The following is a 24943-nucleotide window of genomic DNA, read 5'->3' on the forward strand; positions in this document are numbered from 1 at the left end:
CAGAACCGGAAGTGGTGCCCGCGCACAACTCTGCAGTCGGAGGAGCGGCTACGCGGTGGGCGCTGGGCGTCCGGCTTCCCGCCATGGGCCGCCGGAGGGCCGCGGGCGGGCCGGGCGCCGAGGGAGGCCGTACTCGGCGCCCTGCGGGCCGCTCCCTGGAGGCCTTCGCGGAAGAGGTGGGCGCCGCGCTGCGCGGTGAGTGGGGCGTGATTCTGAGGGGGGCCGGGGGTCGGGCCGCGGAGCCGCGCCTGAGGCCGGGTCCCCTTCTCTGCCCGCCGCAGCTTCCGTGGAGCCAGAGGCCCCTGAGGACCAGGGCGGCCCGGGCCCGGCGCACCTGCCCTGCACGCTGGCCATGTGGGAGTTGGGCCACTGCGATCCCCGGCGCTGCACCGGCCGCAAGCTGGCCCGCCTGGGGCTCGTGCGCTGCCTGCGCCTGGGCCACAGGTTCGGCGGCCTCGTGCTCAGCCCTGTGGGCTCCCAGTACGTGTCCCCCGCAGACAGGTAGGCTCGAGAGGACTGGGTATGGGGAAACGGAGTGGGCCTGCCCGGACTCTTCTTAATTAGCCCCCAGCCCTGGCGCATCTTTCCCTTCGGGGCTCACCTGTTTGTGTTGATCTAATTGGCCCCCCGTTGCCTGGCACAGAACCCAGGAGGTAACAGGCTACAGTAAACATTTGTTGAGTGAATAAAAGCCTTATGGAGGAACAGCGTTCCCCCAGCTGCCTCCGAAACTTGGCCCATGAGAGTCCCTGAATAATGCCCCTGAATCCCCAGGGTGGCCCGTCTCCCGGGACATAGCTGCCCTGGGGCCAGCACCCAGTTAAGCCCAGAGCCAAGCCCTGCACTGCTCTTGGCAGACACGTGGTGGCACAGTCTGGGATCGCTGTCATCGACTGCTCCTGGGCCAAACTGGATGAGACTCCGTTTGGGAAGATGCGTGGGAGCCATTTGCGGCTCCTGCCCTACTTGGTGGCCGCCAACCCTGTGAACTATGGCCGGCCCTGCAGGCTGTCCTGCGTGGAGGCCTTCGCTGCCACCTTCTGCATCCTGGGTGAGTGTCAGGGCCTGGCATCCTGGAGTCGGTGTGCTTTTACTGCCAGTCCCGGGAGGAGCCTGACCACGTGCTTGGCGGTGGCCCGGGTTTCCTCCCAGCTTCCACTTGAGTTCTCTCCCTGAGAGGCGGAGGTGGAGACAGAACAGATCACTGGCCTCCAAGCGCTTGCCAGGCTCTCGTCAGGGCACAACGGCCCCCAAAGCCCTGTTACCCCAGCTCATCCCCTGAGAACTTAAGGTCCACACGGAGGCTCAGAGGGGGCAGTCCCGTGAGACGCCCGTGGGGAGAGGGACTTGGGCTGCAGAGGGCTGTGGGCCGGTGTTGGCGGGACTCTCAGTTCCTGGGGGGCAGGAGAGGGACTGTCTACATCCGTGGCTTCCTGCTTCCTGCACCAACAGGCTTCTCAGAGCTTGCTGTCATTTTGCTGCGGAAATTCAAGTGGGGCAAGGGCTTTCTGGATTTGAACCGCCAGCTTCTGGACAAATACGCAGCCTGCAGCAGCCCAGAGGAGGTGCTGCAGGCAGAGCAGGAGTTTCTGGCCCACGCCAAGGAGCACCCCGAAGAGGAGGAAATTGGTGAGGCCTAGCAGGGACTCCTGCCCCCCGGGTGGGAGCCAGGACCCTCCAGGCCTGCCCCTTCAGAAGCCCCAGGGTTGGGAAGACCTTCCCACCACAGCTGTGGGACTCCTGCTTCTACTTCAGGCTGCTTTCCTCCTTGATTCTTTCATTCAGACCCCTTTGACGTGGACTCAGGGCGAGAGTTTGCAAACCCCAACCGGCCCATGACTGACTCCCGGTAGGTCCCCCAGCTTCATGACAGCCTAGACCCAGAGCTATCCTCCACCTCTGATCTCAGCCCCTCCTTCTGCAGGGTCGGGGAGTGTCTTAAACATCAGGATGGTTTTCTGACTGCAGAGAAGGGAAGCTGGAGGGGTTTCCACTTTGAGAGGATGGGGAGTAGGAATCGGTCCTCAGCTTGGGGGCTTTGGTGAGTGAGTAACTGTGTCGGGGAGGCCAGTGGACATACCCCTCTCTCTCAGGCTTCCCAGAGGTGGTGCTGACAGTGACAGTGAAGATAAGCGTGAGGAACTCGGACCTGACCCTGACGGTGGGGGAGACAGCAGCAGCAGCCCAGAAGAGGAGGAGACTGCTGAGCGAGGGGCTGAAGCCAGGGTCCCCACGGAGATCTGGAAAGGAATCAAGCAACGGCAGAGAGACTGAGAGTTGCAGAGGTGTGTATTTTTGGAGGCGGAGTGACGACATCTGGAGATGGCAGTGGAGCTTGTGGGAACACAAATGGGCCTGGTGGCCTCAGGCCGTGAAGCTGCGAGCAGGACTGGACTCTGACCGTGTTCTTTCCCGGCGCTTCTTAGCCAGCCTTGCTCTGGGTCCTGCCTCAGAGCCCTCCCAATAAAGCTGCAAGCCAAGAAGACCCCCACGTGAGCCTCTGCTTCTCGGCACTCGGCCTGCGGGTTGGGGTGGACCCTCGGCCTTTAGTGAGCCAGATCCTGCTTAGAGAGCCTGGGGTGTAAATATGGGACCCCTAGGTAGATCTTGTGTGGACACTGTGCATTCATGAAAAGGAGATGGCCGCACAGCTGGCCAGTTGGCATGGAGCGCCTAACACTAACCCAGCCAGCCCGGTGTGATATCCTCAGCCTCCCACAATGACTACAGAGGCCCCTCTCCTGGGCCTGTGAGCTGGGTGGGGACTGGAGACCTGTGGAGCTCTCAGGCAGAACCCCCTCTCTTGGAGGGGGGGGGCATCCCCAGAGAAGGTGAGGGTACTGCAGGTGTTCACCTCTCCCACTGAGGCCTGGATTGTCCAGGCTCCAAACCCAGACCTTCCGGCCCCTCCGCTTAGGGGGACTCTGCCCTGACCCCAGAGAGGCCCAGGACAGAGGTCTTCCCTGGTTACTGGTGACGTTTAGGGGTGGACCATTCTGTTAGGGGGAGGGCTCATGGCAGGATGTTAACCACACTGCTAGCCTCTGCCCACTGGAGCCAACAGCACAGCCATCACTCAACCAGGTGTGACTGATTCCCCCCCCAAGAATGTCTCCAGGTGCTGCCTAACGTCCCCTGGGGGCAAAGCCCCCAACTGAGAACCCTGCCCTAAGACCAGGGCCCTCCCACCCTGAGGCCGTGGAACCTGAGGGGAAGTGGGAAGCTCACCTGGTGGCTAGGACTCGCCCAGTTGGCTGTCCAGATCCAGCAGGGTAGGGCTTACTGGGCACAGGGGTTCACAGCACAGACCACACAGACGTGGCGGGGTAGAAGGGAGTCGGGGAGTCCAGCCACAGAACACAACGCCATGAAGTGGGGGAGGGCGCCACGGCCCGGCTGCACAGAGCTGACCACAAGGCGAGAGAACAGCGTGGGACGTGGGGAGGGCTTGGTTCTCGCCCGCAGGGCTCAGGGGTCCGCCTCCATGTACTTCTCCAGCTCCCGGAGCCTCTTGACAAACTCCTGCGCCTCCTTGTTGGGGCGACCCTCTAGCATCCGAAGCGCAGACCTCACTGCGGGCGGAGGCGGGAGCGGCGTCAGTCCTGCGGGCCCCGCCCTCGCCGCTCAGTCACCCTGGGCTCTGCAGGGGGCGGGGCCAGCATCGGCCCGGCTGGCCCCGCCCCGCCGGAAGCTCACTCACCCTGGGCTCGCGGCCGGCGCAGGTGCAGGGTGACCGGCTGGCCGGCCCTCGCGCTCCCTCCCACCTGGGGCCTCGCGACGCCGCCAACGCTGCCCAGGCCCAGGGCTGCCTCCCCCGCGAAGTCGTTGGTGGACAGCCAGTCATGGTCCATAACGGTGAACAGCACGCAGGCGCCACGGCGGCGGCAGGCCTCTGCGGGCACGGAGCTGCGGGGGGAGAGGGAGGCGGGTGGTCATCTGGAGCCCTGCTCCCCACTCCGGGCCGACAGGGCGGGGAGGGACACTCACAAGTAGAAGAGCTCGTCGTACACGGGGTGCAGCGTCCGGCTCTTGACCTGGGTCCTCTGGCTGCGGACCATTGGGAAAAAGTGCGGCGGGCCCAGCTCCACGATCACAAAGGGGTCGCTTAGGCCTGGGGACACGGCTGTGAGCGCACCCCGCCGCCAGCCCCGCCCCGCCCGGTGGCAGCCCTCCCCACCGTTCGCCCGCACCGTTGGCGTCCAGGGGGAGCAGGTCGGCGGCGTGCAGCACCTCCACCGCCAGCCGCTGCTCGGCCGCCTCGTAGTGGCAGCGGACGCTCAGGCGCCCGAACCGGTTGTGCTCCAGGGATCTCTGTGGAAAGGCCAGGAGGCCAGTGAGCCGAGCTCGGAGTCGTCTGGGGGCGGAACCTCGTGCGCGCACCTGGGCCGCACTACCTGCTTGAGCTTGTCCAGGTAGTACTGCTCGATGCACTCCCGCGTGGAGCACTGGTGCAGGCGCAGCTCCTCTTCCAGCCTCTGCAGGGAGGAGGCGGCGCCTGGTGATGCCGGAGCTCCTCATCAGCCCCATTTCACGCTCGGGGCGGGGCTAAATTCAAACCTGTGTCTCAGGTGTCCGCCCCTCCCCCTTCCTCTGTCAGAGGCCCCAGGGCCAAACCTCACCTTGTAACTTCCATCTCTCAGGCTCTCCAGGGGCAGACCCTGGCCCTCAGCGTGGAAAAAGTTGACCAGGGCCTAGGGTGGGGCAAGAAAGGAGAGGTGTCAGGGGTGGGGTGGGTGCTGGAGACAGAGTGGGAAGGAATGGAGCCTTAAGCAGAACCCGGCCTGGGCTGTCTGGAGTCCAAGGCAGAGCCACTCATACCTGGGCCATATCATAAGAAGCTGCCAGGAAGCTTGGGGAAATGAGGGCACCCGAAGCCAGATAGCTGTCAGAACAGGTACTGCTGACTCAGCAGACTCAGGGAAAGAGATGCTGCCTGATGGCTTCCCAGAGGAGGAGTGTCTGGGCTGGGGACCAGGCTGGAGGGGGGCGTGCAGCTGGAAAGTCAGCAGTCTTATTGCCAGGGGGCAGGGGCAGAGGAGTCAGGAACCAGGAGTTCAGGCAGGAAAGGCTCTTCCATGGGGCCCTACCTCCAGCGTGAAGTGGAAGCGCCCGTAGAAATCGGCAGACACGTCTCGGTTCGCTCCCAGAGCCTGCAGAATGGCCTGCAGCAGCAGCTCCCAGAGGGCCTCCAGCACCCTGCAGGATGCTCAGCATCTGTGACCCGATCACGGGCCAGCCCTGCTCTGCCCGCCCGCCCAGGACCGTACCTGCTTAGGTTTTCCTTCACCAACGAGGCATTCAGCAGAGCCAGCTTCTCATCCAGGTACTTCAGGAGGGGGGCCACGGCCTGCAGGTAGGGTCCTCAGGCTGGGACTGGGCCCCAGTGCACATGTGCATTCCCCACCGAGCCCAAGCCCCCGGCTGGCCAGGCACTCACCTCGTCATTCTGGATGGAGTCAGGTGAGAGGCTGACGTGCTGTACATACTTCCTGATGTCACCCACCATCTGCGGGAGAGCAGAATGGTGCTCAGCACCGCGTGGTGCAGGGAGGGGCAGCCGGCTCCCACACAGCCCACCAGCCCTGCCACCTTGGAGGTCAGGTGTGCCGTCACGGTTCGGGCCTCCCGCTGCAGGTCCTCGTCCAGGGCCTGTGTGCAACTGAGCAGGGGCCGCGGGAGCGTGCCCTCAAGCCCCGCAGCCCCCTCCGGCCACGCCAGGCCACGCAGTGCCTGGCCAGCAGCCTTGCGGAGGAGCTCCACATCGTTGAGGACCGCGCAGAGCTGGGGAGGTTGACAGACGTGCGTGGGCTGGCAGCGGGGTGGTGGCCACCCCGGGCCTCCACCCCCCAACTCCTGCATCCCCCTGCTCACGGGCTCGCTCACTGCCTCTCCAGCTGCCCCAGGTTGAGCATCCACCTTCTTTCGCAGCAGCTCTGTGTAGAAGAGGGCGGCTTCACACAGGTCCTGGGGTGGAAGACGGGACTCAGGGGCTGTGTGCCATGTCCCTTCTGCACCCAGACCCCAAGCTCCTCTTGCTGGGTAGTCCCCACCTGGCTGAGCTGGGTGCCTAGTGTCTGCGCCTGCGCGGGGTCAGGCCATGCCAGGCAGGCCCACAGCTCCTGGATGTGGCTGAAGCAGAGGCTGGCAGTGGCCGCGGAGCTGCTGTGCTTGGAGGAGGCATCCATGGGCTCCAGCTAGGAAGCAGGAGGAGGCCCAGGTTGGGGGGAAGCCCGGATGAGCCCAGCTCCCTCAAGTCTGAGAGCTCACTCACTGTGTCCACATCCACGGCTCCCTGAAGCCTCCACTTGGTTTGGTCCCGCAGCACCTGCAGCCAAAGCTTCACAGCGGGCAGGAATGGGGCGTGGATGCCGGCCAGGGCGAGGGAACGGCTGTCCCTGCAGTGGGAGGCCTGTCAGCACTCACCCTGATCAAACACCTTGAGCCAACATGTCCCAGGTTCCCAGCCTGCGGAGGCCCTGGGGAGACTTCACAGAGAGCCCTCCAAGAGGAGACTGGAGGACAGGTGGGGCAGGACACCCACCGGCCCGGAATGCTGCTCCAAAAGCGCTGGATGTCCGCCAGGGTCAGGTAGAGCTCAAAGAGCCCCGAGGCTACCTCCAGGGTCATCTTGGGGCTCAGCTCCTCTGTCAGCACCCAGGCCTCTTCAGCCACCTGCCCAGGAGGGTGGACTCAGGTTGGTGGCAACAAGGAAGCCCAGGCCCCTTCCCAGCCAGGGGACTCTCCCCACACCCCCTCCTCACCAGACGCTCCAGCTGCCGAAAGGTGAGGGTGAAGAAGTCGACCTTGATGATGCTGCAAAGGACACACCTCAGACACCTGCTCGCCCTGCTCCCCAGCCCGGTGGTGGCACTTTAGGGGCTGGGCACGGGGGCAGCAGGGAGAGCCCCGGCCCCACCTGTGGAAGAGGCTGGCGTAGATGCCGTAGCAGGACTGCAGGTCCTCGTAGACAGCGTCAGCCAGCTTGATGAGCCCGGCGAGGCGCTGTGGGCCTGGCTGCAAGGAGGCCCAGCACACTGACCTTCTGGCCTGCACTCACCTGTGGCCCCTCACCTCCCCTGTGGTCACGGCCCCCCCATTCTGCCACCACACCTGCTCACGAGGACTTTGGGTGTTCAGGAGCTTGTCGAACCATTCACGGTTGCCTCTCTGCAAGGGGAGCCGCCGAGGAAGCGTATTGGGTGGGAGGAAAGAAGGGCAAGTGTGTAGGTCCAGCCTGAGGGCAGTGGCACAGGCAAGGATGGGCAGTTAGCCCAGACCCGGCTACTAGACGCACCTTCAGGGCAGCAGCAATGTCCATGTTTAGCTCCGTCTCGAAGGGGCAGATCTCAAACGATGGCTGGAAGAGCTGCAGCTTGCCAAGACACCTGGGCAAGGGGTTGCAGCTGACTGGGGGCTGCCCCACCCAGTTCCCCCACCCCCACCCCCAGCAAGCAGCTGCACCCACCCAGTCCCCCAGCCCCAACCCCCACCCGTAGATGAGCGGCTGCACCCACTTCAACAGCAGCTCCAGGCGGTAGACGGCTGTGCTGTTAGTGGCAGGGAAGTAGTCCCGGAGCTGTCGCAGCAGCTGAAGCCCAAACTCAGAGAAGGCAGAGAAGCTGTCTGCCAGGCCCTCCTCCTGAGGGACAGGGCCCTTCAGAACAGACTGCTGAGTGCCCCCTCCTCGGCAAAAGCAGCCGGTCTGCAAGGCCCTGCCCTGAAAAGCACCCTCCCTACTACGGGCCTCCAACCCCACTGGTCTCGCCCTGGTGCCCGCTCCAGCCTCCACAGCGCCCCCTGGAGACACAGACGCCCCCCAGGGCCTTCGCAGCACCAGGTGAGCCTCCTTCCATACGGCCCACTCCCTCCGCTGCTCGCGGGGCTGAAGCCGCACGGCCTGCCTCCCGCGGGACTCCTTGGTATCGCACAGCCCAGTCCTGGGACCGCACAGCAGCTGTTCTCTCCTAAGTCCCGCGCTTTGTCCGCTTGTTTTTAACCCCTTACCACTCCCACAGGCTGTGCACCCCAGCAGGGCAGGACTCTGGCGGTCCTGTCCCTGCTTGCCCCAGCCTGAACAGCCCCCCGGCACACCCACCCTTCAGGAGCATTTTCATGCGAGCCCACCTGCTCCTGGGGCAGCGAGCCCGCCTCCTCCCAGTGCGCCTGCAGGTCCTCTAGCAGCCCCAGCAGGTAGCCGTAGTCCAGGGTGCGGGTCTGATGGTGGCGGCTGCTGACCTGCCAGTGCCTGCGGGTCCCCAGCCCAGGCTCAGGGCAGCTGCGTCAGGGTCCCTAACCGGCAGGGAACCCATGCCCCTCCGACTGTCACCCCCGCCCCCGCCCCGCGCGGCAGGCCCCGCCCACGCAGCGCCGCGGCGCCAAGGCCCCGCCCCTCGCGACGCGGCCCCGCCCACTCACAGCACAGCTAGCTGCAGCGCCGACAGGTTGCTCTGTGCGCCGTGCAGGCAGAGCACGGTGGCCGCAGGCCCGCTGAGCTCACCGCGCCAGCTGCTCGAGTTGGGCTGTGGGACGGGCTGGCCGTGGGTGGAGGCGGGAGACTCCCATCCCCTCTTGGACCCCAGGTCCCTGGCCTCCCCGCTTCGCTCTCCCCACGCCTCCCCTGGCTGCCCCTGGGGCCCGAGGTTGGCGCTACCTCCTCGGCTCGGTGCTCAAACTGCAGAAGACGGCTGAGCAGCAGCAGGTACGACAGGAAGCCCGACCGCCCACGCTGGCTCATGTTCGTGTCCCTCTGGAGCACAGGACCGGCCGGTCAGCAGTCCTTCCCAAGCCTATGGGCTGGGGCGCAGGGCTGCAGGGGGGCGCGGGGCGGGGCCTTGGCTCCCACCTGTGTGGTGATCAGCTTGAGGACCAGTTGGCAGTCACCCTGCACCCGGGAGGCGCTTGAGCGCGGTTCCAGCTTGAACCAGCGGTCCTCCCCAGCCACAGGCACCTCCTGGGGGAAGGGGGTTCAGATTGGTGTTTCTGCCCCTCCCCGCACAGACTGTCTCTGGGACCACAGGAGAAACAGGCCTCTGCTTCCCACTGAACACTGGTGACCAGCACAGGGGCGCTCAGGGGTGCCTGGACACTAGAGGTTCCTGGAGGCTGTCCCTCCCCGCTTGCAGCATGATGTCCCCGCAGCCCCAGTCCAGGAAGGATGGGAAGCTACTGGGGCATCACAGGACATAGCCAGCAGCAATGGGGCAGGACTGCTGCCAACACCAGGTGGGACACCCAGGAGCAAACATTTGGCAAGTGAAACTGCCAGCCTACTCACCCGGATGGGTATGTTGAGGCACCCCAGGAAGTCATCAGTGTGGTCCTCCGTGGGCCCTGCTGTCCCATTTGCGCGGGCAGACTTGACAATCTGTTTGAAATACCTGGGGGCAGCAGGATGGCTTCACACCTGTGGCCCCTGAGGAGCCACCACCCGCTGGCCCCTGTGGCCAAACAGAGAGTGTCAGGGGTGCGAGGGTCCCGCCTGCCCCACCTGCTCATGCCCTTCAGGCCGATGACCTCATTCAGTTTCCTGCACGCTTCCACCAGGGACACATCATCGTCATGATCCCTGGAGGGGGGCAGGGGGGGCCTGGCTTGTCTGCAGCTCAGCCTGGCTCTGATTGCCCCCTCCCGCTCCACCCAGACCAGAGGCGCCCACACCCCCTGCCCTGCAGGGCACAGGGGCCTCTACCAGATGTCCAGGTGCAGCTGGTCTGTGCCCACGTCCTCAATCTCACTGTAAGGAGAACAGAGAGGTGCCCCAGAGGGTCCAGGTGATCCCCTGCCCAGCGATGGGGCAGGGACAGTTTCTGAGCCTCAGTCTCCTGCTCTGGAAAGTGGGCACTGGACCAGCCCTTCGGGTCCCAGGGGCAGGCACTGAGACCACCTACAGGCACCGCTGCCCCTTCAACCCCAGGACCAGCCGGCGCCACAGCAGACCCCACCCAGCCACCCCACCGCTCAGCTGGACAAGGGGCCTTACAAGAGGAAGTGCTCCTTCCACACGGGGTTCAGGGTGCTGCTCTTGACCTCGGTGACCTGGATGCACTTGGCTGGCAGCGGGCCACCTCGCTTGCTGCCCTTGCGGAAGCTGAAGCGCTGCTCCTTGTGTGGGCTGGGCTCCCGCATGGCGCCCGAGGCGGGCAGGATGCCCAGCATGCAGTACGGGTCACTGAAGCCTAGGACATGGCGGGTGCCTCAGTCCCAGCCTGGCCCCCATGGCCCCCAGACCTGGCTGGCCCCCCACTCACCATTGGGGTCTTTGGCCAGCAGGTTCTTGGCACGCATGACAGAGACTTTCAGGGCATAGGTGGGCGCCTGCAGGTGGGGGACAGTGACGGTCTCTGGGGCTCAGTATGGAGCTGACACAGCCGGCCCTGTGCCCTTCCACCCCGAGCCTCTGCCTGCCAGCACTGCGAGGGGTGGCATCTGCCCAGCGGGCGGCAGCCTCACCTTGGCCGCCTTCACGCGCTCCACAGCCGCGGTGTGCTCCTCGGGGCTGGTGCCGAACACCTGTGGGCCAGCAGGTGTGAGGCCCAGGTGCCCTTGAAGCAGGCCAATGATCATCCTGGGGGCTTCACAGGGCGGGGGGAGCACACAGCAGGAAGAAAGGGGTCTGTCCGCCTGCTGGTTTGTCCTGCATCTGTCTACCTGTCTTTTCCAACGTTCTTTGTAGCTGTGTCTATCTGTCTGTGTGTTCTTCTGCTTGAATGTGTCTGTGTGTCTGTCCACCTTTCTGGGCATGCCTGTGTACCTGTGTGTGTGTTATGTACGTGGGGCAGCTCTGTGTGTGTTGTTGAGGCGACAGTGACATAAGCAGGTGGGGAAAGTGTCTCAGCCACCCCCAGAGACGGTGGGGCCAGGCCAGCCGAGTGGGCGGGGCCTGGGGCTCACCTGCTGCAGGTAGCTCAGCAGGGCCTCCTCGTCATCCACCTGGTCGGGGCCCATGGTGCCTGCGCGGTGAAGGACCGTGTACAGGGCCTCCTCGTAGAGCATGTCCAGCTGCAGGCGGGGGTGTGGGCCCTGAGTCCCGGCTGCAGGGGCTCTCGGCTCCTCGGACACACCCTCTCAGCCCAGCCCCGAGTCGCTCCTCCCACTGGCAGAGCCTGGTCTCTGCCTCTGTGCCTTTGCATCTTCGGGGCCTCCACCAGGGGTCCCTCCCCACCCCTGACCTCTGCTCACTCCCATGGGGAGGCCGGCCCACCCGCCCCAGACCCCCCACCCCCTTACCTCCTCTTGGCTCAGAGTTCTCAGGCCACGGCTGGGGTCCACAGGCTCTGCGGGGGCAGGTGAACTGCTGCGCAGCAGGACCTGTGAGGGGTGCGGGGCGGGGGGGTGGGGATGAGGGTCTCCGTGGTTCCCTGGCAGGGAGTGCTACAGAGAGGGAGGGAGGGAGGGAGGGGAGCATGGAGCGGCCGCCGGGGAGGCCAGCCCGGGCCCATGCGGGGCAGTAGGGCTTGCTGCATCCGCACCTCAGGGCACGGCAGCCCCTGTCTGCCCTCCCCCTTCTTCAGGATGAGGCGCATCTGGGCGAAGAACTCCACACCATCTCCGGGTTTCCTGCAAGAAAGACCACACTCGGGGTCAGCAGACCCTCCCAATGCTGCAGCTCAGAGCACATGCCGGCCCGCACGACTCAAAGGGATCCCCGGGTCTCTGAACAGCTGGGGGTGCAGTGTGATGCTCTTCATGGCCTTGGGTTCAGAGCCTCCTGGGCTTCCCTGGGGGCCATGCTGGGCGGCTGGTGTGTGAGGTCATGGGAGGAAGGGAGTAGGCCAGGGGGCACCCACCAGGCCCCGGCCGCGGGCTCCGGCGGGTCAGCGTTGCCGCTGGCCGGCTCCTCCTCCGTCCTCCGGCGGAAGGATGGGCACACCTGCACCTGCCTGAGCACGCTGCTCTTGATCTCCAGCAAGGTAGACATGGCGGGTGACCTGTGGGCAGAGAGTCCTGCTTTACTGTCCCCTGTGGTCACATCAGATGCCACCCTGAGCAGTGACAGAGGTGTGACCCGGAACTCAGAGGTGCCCACTGCTGGGGCCATGGGCTTCAACCCTCCCAAGGCTGCAGACTTGCTCAGTCCAAGCCCCGCCCCCCCACAGGTTCAGGCTCCCCAGACCAGAATGACTCGAACTGAGCTGGTTTCAGGGGACACACCGGTGGGGGCCACCAGGCCCAGATCCCACTCCTCCCTTGGCATGAAGAATCCCCGTGTCCCAGGGTGACATCTAAGCTGCTCCAGGCAGGATGCTGCGTGGTGGCTCAGTTGCCATGGCAACCCAGGCCCTTGGAGTGGACAGGGGCTGCAGCCCCACAGCCCACACTTTGCAGAAGGGGAGTGAGACCTGCTCGGGGGATACCTTCCTGTCCGGGGGCCCGGCCCTGGGACGCCCCTGAGGGGCGTACGGCTGTCGCTGTCGACTCCAGTCCCCCAGCCTGACCGGCCTGCGCTGTTAACACCCTCACACCTTGGGGGTGCACAGTGCGCCCTGCTGACCCCGGGGGGGAGAAGCCACCGAGGTCCCTGCAGTCCGCCTCTTCCACCCCGTGACCTGGCCCAGGCAACTACCTCCGGCCTTGGCCTCTGGATCCCCCTGCCCCCGGCAACTTTCCACCAGGTGGAAGTCTCGTGGTCTCGTATTCCCGTGCTGAAAGCCATCAGGACAAAGCAAAGACCCTCTCCCAGGCCACCTCTGCCACTCAGTGCCACCTACTGGGCTCCCTGTCCCTGGCTTGCTGGCCTCTATGTGCTGGGCACACCGTGCTCCCCTTGGCTCACCTGGGGACCTGCCCACTGCCTGGGTCCCATCCTTGTCCACTCTTGAGGGTGCCCCCCCAGGCCAGGCACGTCAGCCTGAGCCTGTCCTTTTCATTTGAGAAAATAGGAAATGGGCACCCTGCTGAATCCGGCTCTACTTGCCCAGCTCTCACGGGCATCTGGCAATGGGGTAGCCGGGGAGACCCACCCCACCCTGTGTGCCTACTGCCAGGGGCCATGTGAGTGCTGGCGTGTGCTCATTTATAGGCTTGATCTCCTCCCGGAGGGTCACCCTCTGCTGGGACAGCGGGGTCGGGCACACCTGCCACCTTGAGGGTCCAGGACAGACTTTTCGAGCACGCTGGGTGTATCTCTGGTAGGGTGGGTGCCCGGGCTGCCCCTGCCAGCTCTCAGCTCCTCATCTCACTCCAATCCTGGAGCTGCAGGGCCAGGGGAACCCATCCGGCCAGACCCAAGAGCTGGGACAGGAGGAGGGGCGCCTCGGCCTCCAGCAGCCCTGGGCCCCCTTCACGCCAGTCAGTGCTTGCACCAGGGACCCCCTACCCCTGCTGTGGGCTTGGCAGCCCAGAGAGCTGTGAGGTCCCTGGGGGCTGGGTGTCATGGGTCCCCTTTTCCTCTCTAGCTGAGTGAAAGACGCTGCTCCCCCAACAGCCCCCCAAAGCCAGGGAGCAGTAACTGCTTGAGCTGTTGCCAGGGCAACCGCCAGCTGTGTCTACATGTGACGGGGGCTCCAGGGCTCACAGTCCTGGAGACAAAGATGACGCAGGAGCCAAGTGGCCTGAGCTGCAGGGTGGGGGGCTTTCTCAGTGAGACCAGAGTGTTCAAGGCAAGGGGGGGGCCCTCCTCAGACCAGCCCTGGATGGGGAGTGACGCTCTGCTCCCCACACCTGGACAAGGAAACCGAGACCCCAGGCTCATGAGGCCCAGGGTCACCCAGCCAGCAGGCAGCCCAGGATGGAGTCACGGCCTTCCAGGCTCTGGTGTCCAGGTGCTAAGCTCTTGGCTCGTCCTGAGTCCCAGGCGGGCCGGCCTCCCCCCGTGCTGTGGGCCCCTCCCTGCTCCCATCTCAGCCTGTGCCCAGGAGGGAGGCAGCAGTGGTGTCCGGGTGCAGAGGCTCTTCCTGGGAGCTCAGAAGCCCCCTCTGTCCCCTGGGAACCCCTGGACTGCCTGCACAGCCACAGCCTTGCTGCACCCAGCAGCCTGTGCCCTGGGGCCAGCCAGCACCCACTCAGAGCTGTGGCTGCCAGGGGCTCTCGGCTCACTCGGCAGAGTGAGCAGGGTACAGGCTTCAGGGGACCCCCTGTCTGTCTGAGGGCCCCAGAGGACTCCTCCTTGAACTTTCCGTGTCTCGGTCCCCCCCAGGCCTGGCCAGAAGCTCTGAGCAGGACATACCTGTATCCCTGCTCAGGCCTGGCCACCTGCTCCTGTTTGTCCAATGAACAAAGCGAGGCCAGCCAAGGAGCTGGATGCCCCACAGGCACCAGGACCCAGCCAAAAGCAACAGGCCTGCTGTGTTCCGGGGCTGTGCCCAAGGCCTGGGATTGAATGGGAAAGGATCACTCTGCAAAGTGATGTCACTGTCGCATTTCACATTCCAGTGATGGGGTGACTTGCCCAGAACCCAGGGCTCAAAGCCAAGCTGTCTCCTGCTAGCCCACCTGGGGGCTGGCACTGAAGCAGGCAGGTCTGGGGCAGTGGGGCTGAACTGGAGAGCCAGCCTGGTCTTCTAGAAGAGTCCCCAGCAACCCACTGGCTGCCCTGGACATGGATCAACACCCTCAGGGCGCTTGGGCCGCTCGCTGAAATTGGTCTCTGGGGACTCAGGGGTAGGGCATCCGCCAATGCTGCCCCCGGGCGTGTATAGGGGGCGGCAGGAGGTCTGGCCTAGCCACCTCGCTCTCCCTGCTGCCCAGCCTAGCCCCCAGCTGACCCCCTTCGCTCTCCTCCAGGATTTCCGGCTGCCCCCTCTCCATTGACTCCCTGCACAATGCTCGCCTGCACACAGTGTGGCCGCAGTGCCTCCTGCAGCCCACCTGCGGTGCCTCTTGGGAACACTGCTCACTGGGGTGTCGTCCCCACCCAGTCCCAGGGAGGGGTCTGAGGTCTGTATTGTAACCAATTCTGCGGGCGGACTTAGAGCTCTGAAGCTGGAGACCAGCAGTAAAAGGTTGGCGAGATTCTTCTAGAATGAACGCATTTAAAATGAAGTGCCCGTACGATCTTTCTCAGAGGTCCCCTCCCACCGGGCCAGCCGGGCCCTCTGACCTGCTCACCCCTCCCCCTTCTCTCAGGAACAGGCTCCCCGCCTCGCCCCTTCCTCCCGACCCCCGCGCGGACCTCGACCACCCCCAGTTCTGTCGGGGTGCTTCTCTTACTGGTGGGTGTTCGGTTCGGGGACAGTTTGGAAGCCTGGACAGGGTGTATTTTGGGGGACCCACCCAGACGCCGGGAGGAATTTGGGGAAAACAAGGGGTCCTGCCAGGATCCGTGGGAGGGGGAGCGGGCCGGGCTCAGGGGCGTCTTAATCGCTGAAGGGTGGACTGGGAAACCCCGCGGAGGGTCTCGGGGGGAGCGGGGTGACCCTGCGCATCCCGGGTTGGGGGCGGTGGTCCTGGAGCCCAGCGCCCTCCGCGGCTGGGAGGTCTGGTTCCCCCGCCCCTCTGCAGTGCGCACCGTCTCCCGCTCCGAGGCCCCGCTCCTCCAAGCGCGCGCCGGCCTCGTCTCCCCGGTGCCGACGGCGCGTCTTGGCGACCTCCCGGGCCCCCGGGGTGGCGGCGAGCGCGGTCCGCCGGCGGGGTGCCGGGCTGGGCTTCGACCGCCGGGCAGGAGCCCGCGGCACTCACCGTGGGCCGGGCGGCGGGAGCGCGGGGATGGGGCTCCTGCGGGCGCTGCACTCGGCGCCTTCTCAGGGGTCGCTCGGGCGGCGCGACCGCTCGCAGCCGCCAGCGCCGACGACTGAGCGCCAGGGGCCCCGCGCCCGGGCTGCAGGGGCCGGGGGCGGGGCTGAGCCTGCTCGCCCCGCCCCGCCGCCCCGGGCCCGCTTCCGCCCCGCCCCCGTCTCCCTCGCGCCCCTCTCCTCCCGCGCCCGCGCCACTAGGGGCGCAGGGCGACGATCCACGTGCCCCGAGTGCCCGACCCGCGGCCCCCAAGGGGAGGGGGCTCGGGGCTGCCAATCAACCCACACGGGGGTAATGAGCCGGAGCAGACCCGCTCTGCATCACGACCGCCTCTCGGGGACCCCAGGGCAGACAAAATTCGCCGAAACCGAACAGGATACGTCCCGGCCCGCAGCGTAAACTTTTCTGGAAGCGTTGTCTGGTTATCTCCAAAGTCGCCCTCCCAGACAGCAGTGTCCCCACCACCAGCCTGGAGAGGGCCTGGGCCTGGGGACTCCGCCTCCGCCGTCCCAACCGCTCCTCTTCTCAGAGGAGACAGCCCGCACCCCCGGGGAGGGGGTGTGTGTGCTGCAGGTGTCAACTCAGAACGCCCACAACAGTCCTGGTCACCGAAAGGGCGACCGACCCCACGGCCCACGTCTAGCCACCTGCCAGTTTACCCCATCGGCTGGAACACTGCTCGCGCTGTTCCCAGCCCATCTTTGGCGCCCCTCCACCACACCATGGTCACCTGGGGAGCCCGTAAAAACGGCTTGCTGGGCCCACCGGGGCCTGCTGACTCCCAGAGCCCGGGCTGGGCCTTGCCATCTGAGGCTTCTTCCACCCAGCTGAGAACCCTGCTGGCTGCTCAGATTCGCGGGCTCCCTGGATCCCCTTCCTGCCTTTAGTAGACCCTGCTGGATCCTCAGAGCACCTTGTACTTGGGGTATCAGACTGTGGTTTGGAGAAGTTTTCACCCCAAAGGACCTCGTCTCTAGTGGAGGGACTCTAGGCTTCCTGGGGATCAGACAGATCTGGAACCCACTTCCGCTCAGGCCCAGAATCAAAGAACAGTTGGCTCTGGGAGGCCAGGGCTGAGCTGAGCAGAGGAGACCCTGGAGGAGCAGGGTTCAGCTCAGAGCTGCATGGAGGGAGGCAGCTGTGCTCTCTCTATTCCTTGGTCTAGAGGGGACCAGATGCACCCCTCTCACCCCAGGAGGGGGCGGACACTGCTCTGAGCGGGCCACCACCTGTCTTAGCTTCTAGACCCAGATTCACGTCTGAGCCACCTGTACCTATCTGTGCAGGATGAGACATGGAACCACTTGGGTTGGGGAAAACAGACCAGCAGGGAGAGGGTACAGCCTGCAGGGAGGGGGGCAGCCCTGCTGGGTGTGTTCTCCTGCTGGAGGCTCTAGTCCCAGGTCCTGCTTCCATCCTGACCCAGCACAGCCGGGCAGAAGGGGTGGGGGAGCTCGGGAATGCACAGCAGCTTTGCACAGATGAATCAGACGAGCAGGGGAAGGGGCTGGACCCCACACCACCAGCCGCCCCTTGGCTTCCTTCTACAGGGAATAGGAATGGGGTCGGGGCAACTAATGTCCTTCCCTGAGGATCTGGAAGGTCCTGAGCCAGGATCTTGTAGCTGATGCCCCCCCACCCCTGCAGTCTTGCGTCAGGTTCTTCCAACCTGTTGGAACAAACACGTTGCCATGGTGATCATAATGGCTTTGGGGTGAAGAGATGAGACTCTGCAGCTGCTGTAAACAGGAAGTAAGGAGGGGCAGCTGCCAAGGAAGGGGGCCCCTGCTTGAACCCCCAACCCATGCCTAAGGGGAGCCAAGGGGCTGGGGGCCAGCGCCACCCTGAAGATGCACCAGCCCCCAAGACTAACACCGCACAGGGCCCCTGGAGACCTCACCACTCTCTCTTGCAGGTGGGGAAACAGGCCCAGAGAGGTGAAAGGGCTTGTCCAGGCAACAGACTGAGTACCAAGCCCAACTCTGGGCCTCAGTTTCCCCAGGAAGGCATAACCCTCAGATCCTTCCCTCCACTGACATTTCCTGGAGACGGAGTGATGGTCCCATTGGCGCCAGCCCCTTCAATGTCTCCCAGCTTGTCCTGAGGCTGAAGTCAGGCCCTCCCGGGTCATAGTCCTGCCCTGCTGCCCTCCTCTGGCACAGCAGCAGCGGAGCCTAGCCCTCAGCAGGGGCTGGGGGCCGTCCTAGAGAGGAGGAGCAAGTGCTGGTTGAGCCAGTGGCAGCTCCCCCACTCCAGGAGAGAGGAAGTGAGGCCGTCACCGGGGCCCCTCTTGGGGCTCAGGAGCAGCTCCTTCCTTTGGGGACTGCTTTGGCCTCAGCAGGTTGGAAGTGTAAGCTCATCCTCGTGTGACCACAGCAGGCAGAGGGCAGGGAGGGCACCCCTGGCCCCAGCCTGTGCCCCAGACCTCAGGCTGAAGGATCTACCCGGCCCCAGACCCCCAACAGCACTCTGAGCTCGAGGCGCAGTGAGAAGGCAGCTCGGGTCATGCAGGGGCTTCAGGGCACAAGACACCCTGCCTGCGGGGATCAGGGCTTGGCAGGGCCCCTGGGGGAGTGGGTTTACCCTCAGGGCTTAGGCTGGACAGGGTCTGGCAGGCAGCAGGAGGGGCTTTCCCTCCTTAGGGCCAGGAGAAAAGCACCAGGCTCTGGGTTGCCACTCTGATGGCTGCTGATGGGCAGGGACAAGGGGCCGCTGTCATTAAAAAAGGTACTGATTCAGCTGCACCAGGTCTTGGTTGCCACATGAGGGATCTTCCATCTTCCTTGGGGCACATGGAATCCTTAGGTGTGGCATGCAAACTCTCAGTTGTGGCAAACGGGGTGATCTAATTTCCTGACCAGGGATAGAATCCAGGCTCCCTGCAAAGAGAGCTGGGAGTCTTGGCCACAGGAAGTCCCCTGCCGTAGGTTTAATAAGGCATGAGTCCCGCCCTCTGGGGTCAGCCCCTGGAATTGCAGGTACCGCTCCTAGCACTCTGACCCCCGCACCAGTGGAAGGACTGTGGCCGGCAAAGCGGGGAGGGAGGTGGACCCCGGGAACCCCTGGGCGCATGGCCAGGGGTTCGACCCGGTTCTCTGCCTGCCCGGGGCTGGAGGACCCTGCGGGACTGCAGGAATCTGGCCTGGGTGCTGGTTCTGCCAGCAGAGGCGGCGGCTCCAGGTGGGCGAGGGTCTGGCCCGGGTGTGGCCCCTGGCCTGGGGCACTTAGCAGAAGCCCATCGTGTGTATGTGGGGGGGAGGTGGGGCCTGTGCAGGGCTGGGTTTCCGTGGGGCTGCAGGGGGCACAGAGCAGCCCCCCAATCAGGACGTGCGGGTGTCTGTGAGGCGGGGCCGATGGGCTGCAGGCTGGGAGTGGGCTGGGCACTGGCTCCTCTGAACACACTCCTCTGCACGCGGGAGGCAGAGGCACTCGTGCTGGCTCTGGGACCCCTGGTTCTCTCCTCACGCAAGAAAGACCGCCTTGGGATGGGTCACCTGTAAGAGGCCTGGGGAGGAAGGACCCAGGCCTGGGCACTGCGACTATTTTTTGCTGCTCTCTTATTACTTAGTGTGTTAGTCGCTCAGTTGTGTCCAACTCTTTGCGACCCCATGGACTGTAGCCCACCAGGCTTCTCTGTTCCAGAATTCTCCAGGCAAGAACACCGGAGTGGGCAGCCATTCCCTTCTCCAGAGGATCTTCCCGACCAAGGGATTGAACCTGGGTCTCCCACACTGCAGGCAGATTCTTTACCATCTGAACCACCCAGTTTCCCAACTGATGCTTGAGATTTCGGGCCAGGTGGCAAAGCCCATGTGTCTGAGAACTTGGGGTGGTGGGAGCCCAGTGATCCCACCCCTCTGCCCAGCACACAGCCTCCGCAGACGGGACCACGGTAGTCTGCAGGCCTCCAGATGAAACTTCTGAATTGCTGGGGCAGGACACCCCCAGACTCAGCACTAGCGTCACCTGGGGACAGACCTGGACCAGCACTCCTTGGGCCTCTCCCTGCTGGAGCTGGCTGAGACCGGTTCGAGCCAGCCCAAGTCAGTATTCAGGCCCTCCAACCTGGCAACTCATTGTCATGGCAACCCCAAGCGGGAGGCAGGGCCTGATGCATGGTGGGAGGGCCTCAGGCTGCTGGGTCAGGATGCAGTGCTGGCTTGGCAAGGAGGGTCAGGGAAGTCAGGGGGCCCCAAGAACACAAAGCCCAGCCAGAAACCATGGGGGCTCCACACACAGGGGTTCCTGGGGTAGCAGTGTCCAGCCTGTCCTGTGGTCAAGTTCTCCTAGAAGCCCCGACGTGGGTTCCTTGCTCGGCAGCTGTCTAACAGCCTGCCAGAGCCTGTCCTGGACACGCTGAGGACTCACAGGCACCTTAGCACCCTGGGACGGTGTCCCAGCTCCCTGGGGAGGGCCACCCTGGTGGTGGGAACAGCCCTACGTGGCTGCTCCAGCAGGTGAGACTCGGGGGACAGGGCCAGGGGTCAGCACCAGACACAGGCCGCCTGGGCTGCCGGTGCTCTGACCTCGAGGTACACACTCGACCTTGGCTCTAGGGAATGTCACACCCTGCCACCTGCGGGTCGCTGTGCCTCTGACGCTGAAGGCCGAGGGAGGGACCTGCCAGCCTGCCTCCCTGGGGCAGGGCGGCAGTGAGTGGGGCGCCTGTGCAGGCGCAGGCAGGAAAGGACTCCAGCAGGCGGCGGTTATCGGAAACGTTTTAATCAGTTTTAGGTACAGCCCACAGTTCCTTACATGTTGTGAGGCGCCTCATGCTGGGGACACGCGCTCTTCGCTTACAGTAGAGACAGAGCGGTCACATTTCATAGCTCTTGTTACAAGATTCACATCTTTGTTAAGCCAAGGACTGTGGCACAAAAGGACATTTCGTTAGCCAAAGTCATGACGATTTGCTGGAAACACTGATTACCTTAGAATGCTTTAACTAGAAAATAGATTGACTTTCCATATATATCAACCATATACACGGGTAACTACTACGAAGAATAGTTCAGTCATTACAAAATAAGACGTTCTGTGAGAAGTTACAGATACACAGCCCATGGACCCCCCAAGGCCCTCTGTGCCCACGTATTGTGGGTGTCAGCTGCTCATGCGAGTCCAGCCAGCAAGAGGGCGAGCCACACAGGCCTCGGAGCTGCGGGTGTGTGGGCCACAGCCCCCAGCTTGATCCTGTTGTTGGGCAGTGGGTCCCCAAGTGGAGCCTGGCCCCGCCTGGCTTCTTGATGGGTTGGGGTGATCAGTCCTCCTTGGGCTCCTGGAGCGTCTGTCACCTGCCTTCAGCCTGGGGCAGAGCCACAGGCACCGGTCCGCCAGTGAGGGTGAGGGTCCGCAGGGTGGGAGGGACGCCCGACCCCAGGCCTCATTGGGACCTGGGGGCCAGGTCCCCGCCTCTGCAGTTCCAGGGTGCAGGATCCGGGCCCAAGCCTGCCTGCCTTGTCCTGTCTCCATCTTCAGGACCTCTGAGAACTCCCGACAGCATCCCGGAGCTTCCTGAGGAGTGGCCTCAGGTACAGACGCTTCCACAATAGGGAGGGACCCGCCTGTGCTTGCGGGGCAGGGGCGGGGGGTGTGGGGCTCAGCTCACTGCGCAGGCCTCACTGCAATCTGGGCCCCATTGCCTGGCCTGGCGGCCCTCAGCCACGCGCCGGCACTGGGGACGAGCCGCCTGGACCGCAGTCCTCCCGCCTGCCTGGCCTGTGTCAGCATCTCCTGCTCCTGACACCTGGGCCTGCGAGCTTGACAAGCGTCTGGATGCCAGTTCTGGCCTGACCAGACCTGACCCTCCAGCGCCCGCAGCCCCGAGCACTGTTTACAGAGGACAGGGCCAGGGGCACACGGAGGCCACCTCCTCACTTTTAATGATGATAATGCAACAAAAACCTTTATATAAACAGTTTATTTACTCTAAACAGCAACACAGACAAACGCCATATAAACACAAAGGAAGTGATGCGGAAACGCGACGCTGGCTGGCTGGGGCTCTGGGGCTCTGGGGGCAGGCGGCTCTGCTTTCTGGCGTCGTGCGGCCAGCGGGAGGCTAAGTGCAGCTCTGGGCGGCGTGGAGCATGCCTGCGTCCGCGAGCGAAGGGAACGCGCTCCTCGGGACTCATCCAAGTATAAAAGTTTATAATTTTACAGCAGTTGAAATACTGACATCAATATTAAAATAAAAGCAAGTTTTACATAACAATCAAAAATACAAAAGACTGAAGGAAGAGACCCTGTATGAAAAACTGGGCGATTCAGCGAGTCGAGACTGTACCAGTGGCGGAAATGGAAAATGGCGCCCGCCCACCCTCCCCAGGTGACCAGCAATTGTAGAGCAACGTTAGATTTGCAAAAATGTTGTAAACAAGTTCTTGCCAAACCAATCCCTTCCTTTTATGATGCCACAGGTTGCTGCTTATGAGGGAGCAAACTTCTTGGCTTGTGCTCGAACCCTTTTCTCGTATTCCACTCTGTTTTGGCTGAGGAGGTCAAAAGAGAGACACGTCAGAAGGTGCAGCTGCCGCCTGAGCTGCACCAGGAGCCTGGGGCAGCCCGCGGGCTCGCCGGTCAGCAGGGAGCAGCAGCTCCTCTGCCTCTGAGGCAGCCTCTACCACCCTGGTCAGTGGAGACAGAGCGTCCACACATCTGCCTCAAAAGCAGACAAACCCCGGGAGTTTGCCCCTGGCTCTCGGCGCTGCGCGTGGGAAGCTCACGGTGGTGAGCAGGACCTGTGCTGGGGCTCCAGGGTGAGAGCCGCCACTGACAGGAGGGCACTGTGCCCCGGGGGGGATGACGCTCACAAGAGTGGCTTGTCGGGGACGCACACACAGGTGTGTGAGAGAAAGGAAGCCAGCCCCCAAGCGGTGCTCTCACAAGCATGGCCCCGCAGCGTGCCGACCCCAGCCTGAGGCCCAGTGGTCACCTCCGGCCAGGCGTGGGGTGGCAGAAGCTGCCCCGCTGAGCCCCAGCGCCCTGCCTGCAGCCTCCCTAGGGAACGGCTGCAGCACCCGCAGCGGGAGAGCTCGAGCCACCCCGCGAGCAGGGAGCAAGGCAGTGACCAGAGCCTGCAGCAGGCTGAGCATGCCCCAGGGGACACGGGCGTGCGGGCCAGCACTGGCCACACCACTGGGGAGACCTCGGGCGCGGATGCTGCAGAGTGGTGTCCCCAAAGCACCTGGCCACACACCGCCACCAACATGGAAACCCAGGAAAACCAGCCTGAGGCACTGCTCCCCAAGCTCATGGGTACAGGAGACTCCCTGACTTCGTGGGCCACGCTCCTGTCGCAGGGCTCAGCTCGGGTGCGTACCTACTGGCCTTACCTACTAAAGGTGCAGAACTCAGCACCCAGCACCCAGCTTGGGGTCAGGTAGAAGTCACTGTACACCCAACCCGGCAGTGAGAACGTGCTCGCTAGAACCATGAGCGATGCTCCCAACAGGGGCCCAAGGAGGCAGGAGAACTAAAGGCTGGAGGCGAGCAGGCCGGGGGCTCAGGGACTGGACCTCTGCCCTGTCGGGGGTATCATGCTGCCCCTGGCCAACAGTGGGCCCCGCCCGGGGACCTGAGCCATTCTGCGGAAGCAACTTGCTTCTCTTGGCAGACTCAGGCAGCTGGGGTGCTGGCCGCTCAGCGGGGCCTGAGAAGAGCCCCAGCCTCAGCCTCACACCCTCCCCATGCTCTCCAGGAAAGACGGGCGCTGGCTGCCAGGCCATCACGACACCAGGGCTCCCTTCCCCAGTCCCCTCAGGGAAGGGTGGGGTGGGGGTGTCAGAGCCCCCAGCTTGGCTGAAGGCCCTGCCCAGGGCAGCCTGGGAAGGACCAGAGGACCAGGTGTAATGGCTGCTTCCCAACTCCATCACCCCAGCCTCCTCCCTCAGCGCCGACCCTGGACACAGGCCCCGAGGGACACGCAGCAAAGGGCTGGGGGCGAAGCAGACGCCTGGCTTCGTACCCTACTGCCGCCCCCGCCCCCTGGAGAGGCACCAACCCCCGGCAGGACAGGGAAGAGGAGCTGGGAGACTGAGGGGCAGCAGCAAGGCCAAGGTGGGAGGCTGGGGTCCCTGGTTGAGTGGGCTGCCGGTCACCCCTCCTCCAGGGCTCACACCCAGAGGAACATTCCCACTAAGCTGGATCAGGGCTCAGACACAAAGTGGTCAGCCCCCGAGCTCTGCCTCCTGACACCCCATCACCCGCGACCCCCCGGCCAGGGGCAGCCTAGACTGGCCTTCAGCGAGGCCAAGGAGAGGGCGCAGCAAACGAGTGGGTCACTACTGACCAGTAGATCGTGTAGGCCTCTGCTTGAGCTGGGTCTTGGATATTTGGTTCATTTAGAAGTTCCTGTATTCCTAATAAGATCTGCACGAGAGAGAACACAGCGGTGGGAAAGGCACGCTCCCTGGCCGCGGCCTGTGCTCCTCTGGGGAGGGCCGGGCGGGCGCGTACCTGCTTGATGGTGATGGCTGGCCGCCAGTCCTTGTCCTCCTCCAGGATGGACAGGCACACCGTGCCCGAGGGGTACACATTTGGGTGGAACAGCGGCGGTTCAAACTTGCCTGGAGCACAGGGAGGGAGGAGACGTTTCTGGAGGCAGGCGTCCCCCTGCCCAGGGCCCGCCGCTCCCCTGGCGCCCCTCCCCGACACCAGGCGCCAGGCCAAAAGTGCGGAAAAAACAAACCAGCCCCAGGTGGGAGGCAGGGGGGGACGTGAGCGCCGCCCTGAGGGCAGGCCCCACGGTGGGGGGGGTGGCATCAGAGCACCGCACCCTGGACGGGACCCCTGCCCCATGGCCTCCCAGTGGCCTGGCTCAGGAAGAAGGCAAGGAGCCCCTGCAGTGGGAGACGAGGGACCTGGGTGGCACTGGGCAGAAACGCAGGGGCCCTTCCCCACCAGTGGCCATTTTCAAATTCATCCTGCTTCAAAACCAGAGGCTTTTAAGACCACAGGCTCTTTCTTCAAAAACAAAAAACATAGAAAGTTCACTTTTTTTAAGGAAAAATATACACATACAAAATTTGAAACTATAAAAACAGCAGGAAAAGTCTGCCACTCTGAGCCCCATCGCGGACCGTTCACTCACCTGCTGCTTTGGCCAGTTTTTCTCACCTGGACACTTTCCCCTCTGTCTAAACGCGTCACACCCAGAAGAGGGCAGCAAGTGCAGCACAACGGTTGATGAATTACCAAAGGTGAGCACACCCACTCACCCAACAGCCTCGAGAAACCCGCCCCCGCCCAGGGCTCCGCCCACCCCACTACCACG

General features: G+C 64.0%; 3 protein-coding genes across 6 annotated transcripts in view; 1 reads left to right on the forward strand and 2 right to left on the reverse strand.

Moving 5' to 3' along the window:
* Positions 1-2: 2 nt before the first annotated feature.
* On the forward strand, positions 3-2485 carry TSR3 (TSR3 ribosome maturation factor). Of its 2 annotated transcripts, none has more exons than XM_088833115.1 (6): positions 3-195; positions 282-480; positions 858-1051; positions 1453-1629; positions 1786-1849; positions 2094-2485. In XM_088833115.1, exons 1-6 carry the CDS (start codon positions 84-86, stop codon positions 2272-2274), a joined length of 927 nt encoding a protein of 308 aa, XP_088689241.1. In that variant the 5' UTR covers positions 3-83; the 3' UTR covers positions 2275-2485. The 2 variants fall into 2 exon arrangements, with proteins under 2 accessions (XP_088689241.1, XP_055265085.2); XM_055409110.2 differs by having other exon boundaries at positions 4-195; positions 282-501.
* Positions 2335-15746, reverse strand: BAIAP3 (BAI1 associated protein 3). 3 transcript variants are annotated; one of them, XM_088833113.1, is made up of 35 exons: positions 15616-15746; positions 11787-11927; positions 11469-11556; positions 11227-11307; positions 10891-10998; positions 10450-10509; positions 10248-10314; positions 9980-10175; positions 9689-9733; positions 9488-9565; positions 9275-9377; positions 8843-8947; positions 8651-8746; positions 8416-8519; positions 8125-8245; positions 7515-7639; positions 7295-7385; positions 7111-7167; positions 6917-7014; positions 6762-6813; positions 6542-6672; positions 6272-6395; positions 6051-6194; positions 5872-5964; positions 5590-5781; positions 5438-5506; positions 5268-5347; positions 5088-5196; positions 4620-4691; positions 4395-4475; positions 4191-4311; positions 3988-4111; positions 3701-3906; positions 3229-3572; positions 2335-2469 (listed from the first exon to the last, which is right to left on the reverse strand). In XM_088833113.1, the coding sequence occupies exons 2-34, from the start codon at positions 11915-11917 to the stop codon at positions 3469-3471; spliced, it is 3456 nt and encodes a 1151-aa protein (XP_088689239.1). In that variant the 5' UTR covers positions 11918-11927; positions 15616-15746; the 3' UTR covers positions 2335-2469; positions 3229-3468. The 3 variants fall into 3 exon arrangements, with proteins under 3 accessions (XP_088689239.1, XP_055265077.1, XP_088689237.1); XM_055409102.2 differs by having other exon boundaries at positions 8843-8950; XM_088833111.1 differs by having other exon boundaries at positions 5590-5964; positions 8843-8950.
* A 5824-nt stretch (positions 15747-21570) lies between these two features.
* UBE2I (ubiquitin conjugating enzyme E2 I) overlaps positions 21571-24943 on the reverse strand; it is an 11556-nt gene continuing 8183 nt past the window's right edge. The window contains exons 5-7 of the mRNA XM_055409101.2: positions 24127-24236; positions 23960-24039; positions 21571-22160 (exon numbers count right to left, since the gene is read on the reverse strand). Of these exons, the coding sequence (XP_055265076.1) occupies positions 22097-22160; positions 23960-24039; positions 24127-24236 (254 nt within the window). The 3' untranslated portion in view covers positions 21571-22096. The remainder of the gene's footprint in view (positions 22161-23959; positions 24040-24126; positions 24237-24943) is intronic.

Source organism: Moschus berezovskii, chromosome 27 (genome assembly GCF_049115385.1).
Source record: "Moschus berezovskii isolate FMDL1 chromosome 27, NW_MosBer_1.0, whole genome shotgun sequence".
Classification (NCBI taxonomy): Eukaryota; Metazoa; Chordata; class Mammalia; order Artiodactyla; family Moschidae; genus Moschus; species Moschus berezovskii.